The sequence below is a fragment of the Trachurus trachurus genome, assembly GCF_905171665.1.
Source record: "Trachurus trachurus genome assembly, chromosome: 4".
Taxonomy (NCBI): domain Eukaryota; kingdom Metazoa; phylum Chordata; class Actinopteri; order Carangiformes; family Carangidae; genus Trachurus; species Trachurus trachurus.
This window is the reverse complement of record NC_139898.1, coordinates 19,978,008-19,985,687: the sequence shown is the minus strand read 5'-3', so window position 1 is coordinate 19,985,687 and position 7,680 is coordinate 19,978,008. Positions and strand designations below refer to the sequence as shown.

Sequence of the window (7,680 nt, the reverse complement as noted above, 5' to 3'; positions counted from 1 at the left end):
AAGTACAGGTGTAATCACCAAATATTGTACTTTTTTGGCCCATGAGATTGGCACATCGTCAAATTTGTTGTTGCTGCTTCATCATTCATTCAGTAACTAAGGCACCGACAGAGGAGGATATGGATATGAAAAAAAGAAAACACTTCTGCCATGTTATACATTGCAGTACACCAATTTAATATATTTTCCAGAAGACTTGCATTGCCTACAATACTTCTCTTCTCCGCTGTCCCCCAAAGCTACTTTCATATCATACCCACATGATGGCACCACAGCCCTGAACTGTGTGTTGACTCCATGTGCACTGTGTCACATGAATCAGGCTCATCGCTTGATGGCAGTGGTGAGTCAGGGCAGCGTAACAGTGGATATCATCCCCAGTAATTGCTAGGCGTGGCTGCAGATGGCTGAATGGTGAGTAATTGTCCTTGCCAAATGAACACACATGCACACAAGCACATGCACACACTCACACACTCACACACTCACACACATTGTTGGCAGTTCCTGCAAAGCACAAATCTCCACAGATTGATTACATAAGACTTCCTTCCCCTGTGCTCTGTGACATTATATGACACTGGACATTCTCTGGTACAAGAACATTGCACAATTGTCATTTGCTAACATGTAGGGGGAATCTGAATGTCTTTTACTCACTTGCTCTTGGGAAATATACAAACGCAGAGAGCATACGTATACAATACACATCACATTGTTAAAATTGTTTTCTTGTTATGCCACCCATTAGAGAGCTATTTTCTAGTATAATTCAATTATTGTGTGACTCCTGATATATGTCAGGAGTCAGGGCATGACCGGATCTAAAACTGAAGTTACAAAGATAGAAAGTTGATTATAGTTTCTACCTTTCATTCATAGTTTTGAAATTACCAAACCCTACATGCTCACAGTGACGTAGAAAACACTCCCCGCTCATTCCGCAATTCGGTTTGAGCCACGGTGACTCACAGCTGTGACTTGCTGCAACACGAGGGGTGGAAAGTAGGTGAATAGGAAGATCTGTGAGTGACGCAGAGCCCAGCTTGTCCTGTTTTTTTAGTTTGCCTCAATATGCCAGTTGGAGCCTGAAGCTGCCTTTGTTGTTTGCTCCTTTATAGATAATATATTGCATGTAGCCTACATATGTAGGCTACATAAATGTAACTACTCATATCCTGTCCGCTTTATAGACACGAAGCATGAAATATGTGTGGTGGAGAATGCGCTATGTTGGAACCAAAATGATGAATTTGCGTCATAAGAAATCTATTCACTAGTGTTACATTCTATTTTTAATTCTGAAGTGCCTTTTGTTCATGTTACACAACACAATATGACCATAATTTTGCAGGCACTGTCGGGGTCGGAGAGAAATTTCTTTCTAACAAGATTTTTGACATTATGAAAAAGTTTAAAAATAGTAATGCCAAAAAATGTTCTAGTACAAATCTAAGAAAGTCCAAAAGTCAACCCAGATTCTGATCGAAGAATGAGAGTGAAGTGCCGGTCTAGCTTTCTGTAGAGAATAAATAACAGTTGATCAGATTATAAGTAACTTTGTAAAAGTCTAAAAGGGAAATTGGACTCACATGGTGGCACCTGTAAACAGAGACATCAGTACATCTTGGAAGGCAGTGATTTGTGCAGCATATCGTAAACAAGTGCAACACATTGTTGCCTTAATGATGCAGGTTATGGACTGATAATAAAATAAGCTTTAAGAATGAAAGGCAGTTTAATTCAGAGGGCGTAGTTTACATGAAGAAGATGGGAGTTGACATGGTGACTCAATTACTTAGAAAGTTGCTGATTCTTGTTTTCCTTGAAAAGTTTGGAACAGGCCAGTCGTCCTACAACTTTTGTGTTTCTGTTGTCAATCAAAATTATGTAAGATGGGAATTAATAAGGTCACGTGTGTTTGTGCAGCAGATACACAGAGATAGATAGACTATTGGCTGCCTAAAGCAAAAGTTGTCAATGTTGTTAACAAGCTGAAGTTACTTTGGAAATAGTAGAGTCTACAGTCCCCTAAGCACAATTATGTTACATGGCTATTATAGAAAATTCACTTTACAACTTTAGTGGGGGGAAAAAGTAATTAGGCAAAGATATACAGGATTATAATGGAGAAACTGTGCAAAAAATTGATGAATGCAATACTGAGGCCAATAAATTCTCAAGGTTACCAACATCTGTTGTGACATCTTCCCGTTTTCATACTGTATGTCTCTGAATATGTTTTTAATGTTTTAATGTTAATCTTCATTCCTTATTTTGTATCTTTTATCATCACTCCAGATGTTGTAAAGTGCTTTATGAATAAACTTGGATTGACTGATATCTGGAAAAAATGCACTTTTGGTTTTCCTGTATCGGTTCTACCAATAGTATTTGTCTCTGAGCGTATAACACATTAGTTACTACCACTGGTACTACACAAAATGATCAGCAACTCAAAGAATTGTTTACATCAAACATTCATCATTACATAGGTATGCTGACAACTGTATACGGTATGCAGGTTATGTGCAGTAAAACTAATCACCCGAGTCATTATATGAATTTCGTGTCTTCTATTTGTTGATAGGCAAGTGTGCATTCACACTTCAACACAAGACGTGGCAAACGTGTGCGAGCCGGTGCCAAAAACAACAATGAGTCAGTGCACACCTAAGAAGAGAATACAACAGCAACATTACACAATAAAGGATAGAAAGGGGCACAGTGGCAAAGATCTGGGCGCCAAAGAGCAGAGATGTATATCAGTCTGGGGATGATGAAGGACTTCATGCTTCATACCAGAGCTGCTTTGAAAATCACCACCTTTCTGGACAAGTGTGAAGTGTTGCCCGGAGGTCTAGGATGACTAATGGCACTTGGTCTCTGTCTGTGCACGTATCATCTTCGGCTTCCTTCTTCCGAAGAAGACGGTTGCTTTGTTTTATATAAAAAACAAAAACAAAAACACAACTGTAAACACATGGGATCCACTTACCTCCTCCTTGGAAAAATTACCTCCCCCAAACAGATCAACAGTCACATTCCTCTTATTCTCCTGTAGTTCTGAGGAACTGAGAAAAGAGGATGTGGTTAAAAGCTGACTGACTTTATTATGACCAAGTCATTGAACTGACTGAATGGGAATATTGTTCATGTTAATTATACATTCATTCATTTATTGTTCTTGTCATGTCCGATTTTTTTCCTTTTTCAAGAGTCTGTTGCCATTTTCATTAATTGGCAATAAGATGATTATAATAGCCTCACTCTCACTCTTCTTCATATTACTATTGTCAAACATACTGAAATAATCCCCAAACTGACAAACGCCTACTCTTTAGATGTGACATTTTCCCTGAAGATGTTGATTTCAAGTCTTTATTTTGGTTAATCTCTTGTCTGTATTGTGAGGATTTTCCTACTTAGTACCTACAAAAATCCTTTTGTCCTCTAACAGGTGGTGCATACATTTACAGTGTGTGCACAGCACATCCCCCTGTCAAAACACTAAACTAAACTGATAACATCTACTCTGCAATTCACACCCACAGAGACCTTTAGCTTTATTTTGACAGACTAATTTCGGCTTCTACGTGGACATTCACTGGTGGAAAACTACTGGTATAAATAATAAGGTAAGCAGCGGCTGAATTCCATTTAGCTGCTTCAGCTTTGAAAGGTGTAGAGCCTTTGTTGTTAGCAACGCCTGCATGTTTCCTCCTGAGACAAATTAATTATCTGTTGTGATGTGAAGTCCTACTATGTTGTACTGAAACTTGAAAGACTTTTAAATGTTAAATATTCTGTGTTTTAAGTTTTTTAAACGTTCAAAGACATTTAGTGTATTGAAGGCCATTGATTGGGATTTTATTTTATTTACAAAATGTAATAAAGGAGTGGTGTGTCGAGGCACAGTAATAAAAGCAAACAAAGACAGTTTCTTAATAAAACAGTAATTTATTTCTGACTGAAAACTAAAATCGTCTGAACAGCACATTACAAGGGCATTGTTAAGATATTTTCTCCAAGGCTCAGTGATCACTTTCATACAGTACACTTGGCATGTACACGGCATCTCCTTCAAAACAAAAGAAAAACAGAAAGAAAACTCTTTAACAGAGAACAAATGAGCCTGTTTGCAAACAGAAAAGAAAGAAAGAAAGAAAGAAAGAAAGAAAGAAAGAAAGAAAGAAAGAAAGAAAGGAAAAGGGGGAAATCAAAGAGTCCATCCTGTAGAAAGATGACTGATTGTACAATTACCAAGCATTTTGGTTTGGTTCTAAGCCACAGAGAAAGAAACCGGATCGCCTGACGACAGCAGGCGACGGCACAGGAGGCACAAAGACGTGACACAGACAGGACATCCCATAATATGCTCATACACAATCGACTGGGTTCCAGCTTTTAAGTTGTGAAATGTTTAATAGTTTCCGTTTGTTTTGTTTTGTGGATATTGTCGTCTAGTTGTAATTTTTTTTCTTTGTTAGCGAAAGTGTTGATACACTACAATCGATATTCTAAATGCTGCATTCATTAAATACATTAAAATTTGCGATGTAACAAATACCTTTTATCTGCATATGATAATCAACACAAAACAAAAGATGGCTCCTTTTTCTGACTAATGGAAAGCCGTTTCCTCCAGCCAACAAACACCTTTCCATTCTTTGTTTTTTCTTATTATTAAATTATCACCCTCGTCTACTTACTCCACCCTCTCTGTCCTCGTTCTCTTTCATAAATCCTCTCACAATCATTCACAGACTGACAACTTGACAGAAAAAAAAAATAAGAGTGCTGGATAAAAACATGAGGTAAGAAAGTGGTTTGATTATAGATCATGCAGAACATGCAAAACAGCAACAAAATATAGGGATGGAGAGAGTAGAAAAAAATATGAGTGTGCATTTAAAAATGGGAGAAAAAAAGAAGAAAAAAAAACTTACACAGCTTTGCGTCTTTGGTTATAAAGTAGGTCGAACAATTTTCACAGCTTTTCATCCCCGCAACCAAACCCCCAAATTCTTTTCTGTTTTTTTTTATTTTGTTTTGACAAAGAAAGTCTAGAAAAAGTTATTTAATAGTTTTCTTTATCAAAACATCCCATCACATATTTCATAACCTTAACAGGTGTTCTCCTGTACAAACCCCTCCTTTGCTCGTAATACTTTACACTTTACAAAATATACATTCAACCTGGATCTCACCTAATGCAAGCTCGGCTTTAGTGTTAGCACTATTTCATGAGAAGAAAAAAAGTCTATTATGGAACTTATTGCCTACTTATTGAGATCTACTTGTTGCAAGAGACTAGAATTTTATACCTGGCAGATTCTAAAATACCAAAAGACCAAAGAGAAAGGTTTCTTTTTTGTTTTTAATAAGTATCTCCATTGACATTGTTCATTTACATTATGAAAATAGCAGCCCTGAAATAAATAAATGCAAATACTAAAACTGAACTAATGAAAAAGGTATTATGATTCATGTCAAAGTACGGTGGCTCTGAGAAAACAACACAAGCGTTTGTTGCAGCATATAACAAGCCAAGGCGCTCGACTCGCTCCGCTCAAGCTGAGGCGCCCTGCTGGCGTCCTCCTACCGCTCAGGGAGGTCGATTTCCCCACCCACCCCCGCAACTTCTCCCTCGGTCCTCTGGCCTCTTCCAGCGCTGGAGTGATGTGGGGTAGAGATACTGGGGAGGACAGTCCCTGCTGGGTTATAGGACCCTCGTCGTCACGCTGGCACCCCCCCCTCTCACAGAGGCACCGTCCTCTTCCACCACTTGTTGCCCCCGACAAATAGAGCTCTCTTATGCCCTATGCCCTTTGCCCCCCTCCCCCTCCCTCCTCCTTAACAAGAAGGGCATGCAGTTTTACGGTGCGCACCGGCTCCCCCTGCCCCCAATCCTCTTCTTTCTCTCCTTTTCTTCAGCTTTCCTGCAGCCAAGCACAGGGCCAGAATAAGACGTTTCAAAGGGTGGTAAATGTCTCAATAATGCGAAGGCCCGGTGATGGCAGCGCGCACACACACTGAAGCATGGCTCTTGGTGGCAAACAAAGATGTTGCTGTTGATTTTTTCCTAAAATGGAACATACTGAACGCAGAGCCGAGCCTTTTTTGCTTTATGGAGCTAAAGGGGACGGTAGTAGATGTTGTCTTTTTCTAACAGGATCTTCCACTCCAGTCCATGGAAGGTGTGTGTTTGAGCGTGTGAACTAGAGGTTGTGTGTGGGGGGGGATCACGCCGAGGTGATGTTGGGCTGGTGGGGGACGCTCTGACTGCCTTCGTGGTGAGCTAAGGGGGCGTTGTTGTTGTTGTTGTTTGTGACGAGCGGGTGGTGTTGCTGCTGCTGCAGCGGCGGCGACGTGCTGCTGCCGCCGCTGCTGCCCTGGACCAGCTGACTGGACAGCTGGTTGAGCTGCTCCGAGTTGGCCAGCGACTTCAGCACGGCGTTCTCGCGCTCCAGCACCGAGTTCCTCTCGTACAGCTCCTTGATCTGCTCCTTCAGCACCTCCACCTCCTCGCGAACGGCGTACATCAAGTGGCTCTTCACCAAGTCCTGAGAAGAGGGCAAGAAAAAAAAGAAAAGAAAAAGGGGAGACAAAAGTTATTTCATTTCCTCAGAGTTGTGTAACTCGTGCGTCAGCTGACCACGTCTTAATGTCATTTTCATATCTGTGGGAAACTCACCATTGCCTGCTCAATCTTGTTGTCGATGGCGACGACGCTGGCACCGGAAGCACTGTGGGGAGAGAGAGAGAGAGAGAGTGAGTTACCACAAGATACCGATCTCATGTCTACCACGTGTTTTCGATTGATAACGGTTATTTCACAGTCATTCACTGCCAAGTTAGTGACAAACACGACCTGACAGAGGTCACTGGTACTGGCAGTGATGTAAGCAGGAAAATAAACACACACCCACTGGGTTTTTCTCTGACATTTTCTTTCTACGTATTTCGAGAATGAAATGAACTGATTAACTTTTCAAAGCAAACACACAGGCGGCAAAAATCGGAAAAACAACAGCACTGATTTTTAGTGCTCTTGAGAGAAAGTGATGAATGATTTCAAAACCAACACTAACAACCAAACTAGTGATTTGCATGAAAAAGCATTAGAGTGAGACAAAAAATAATAATAATCTCTCTGGCTAATAACTCCTTTGTGTAGCCGGTCAGCTCCTGATGTGTTCACAAATCATCAATTAATCATGATTAAAATGACCTTTCAGCACAGGTCTTTCTCACTCCCCTCTTACAACACAGTGGACTTTCCATACACCTCTGCATTAGTCAGTCACAATAACAACAACCGCTAATTCCAACATACTGAAATACAGTAACCATTCGGCCAAACACCACACACTGAATAAATGGATAAACCCTGAACTCTTGAAAGAGTCGCTTCTTGTCGCTAACAAAGTCTCACCTGTCCTAGAAGTGGGAGATGTCCATTTAAATTGCTTTTATATTGAGGGATCTTTGTGATTAACTTAAAGAGGGACCGTGCCATTAAACTAAACAATAAAATTCAATGAGTGAGAGTTCCTATTCAGAAGCAGCTCACACCCATCAGAAAAAAACAGGTGTTTACACATCAGTAGGACACAGCGAAGACTGTGTCACCTATGAATCAGAGTCTGACCACATGGGCTTAAATAGGCCATGAAA

The 7,680-nt window shown here is 40.4% G+C and overlaps 1 protein-coding gene across 2 annotated transcripts in view; it reads right to left on the bottom strand.

Annotated features, from left to right (window-relative positions):
- Window positions 1–4,429: 4,429 nt before the first annotated feature.
- The window catches only part of tsc22d2 (TSC22 domain family 2), a 36,516-nt gene continuing 33,265 nt past the window's right edge, over window positions 4,430–7,680 (bottom strand). For both annotated transcript variants that reach the window (XM_083970511.1, XM_083970512.1), the window contains 2 exons: window positions 6,698–6,749; window positions 4,430–6,566 (listed from right to left, as the gene is read on the bottom strand). In XM_083970511.1, the coding sequence (XP_083826637.1) occupies window positions 6,246–6,566; window positions 6,698–6,749 (373 nt within the window). In that variant the 3' untranslated portion in view covers window positions 4,430–6,245. The remainder of the gene's footprint in view (window positions 6,567–6,697; window positions 6,750–7,680) is intronic.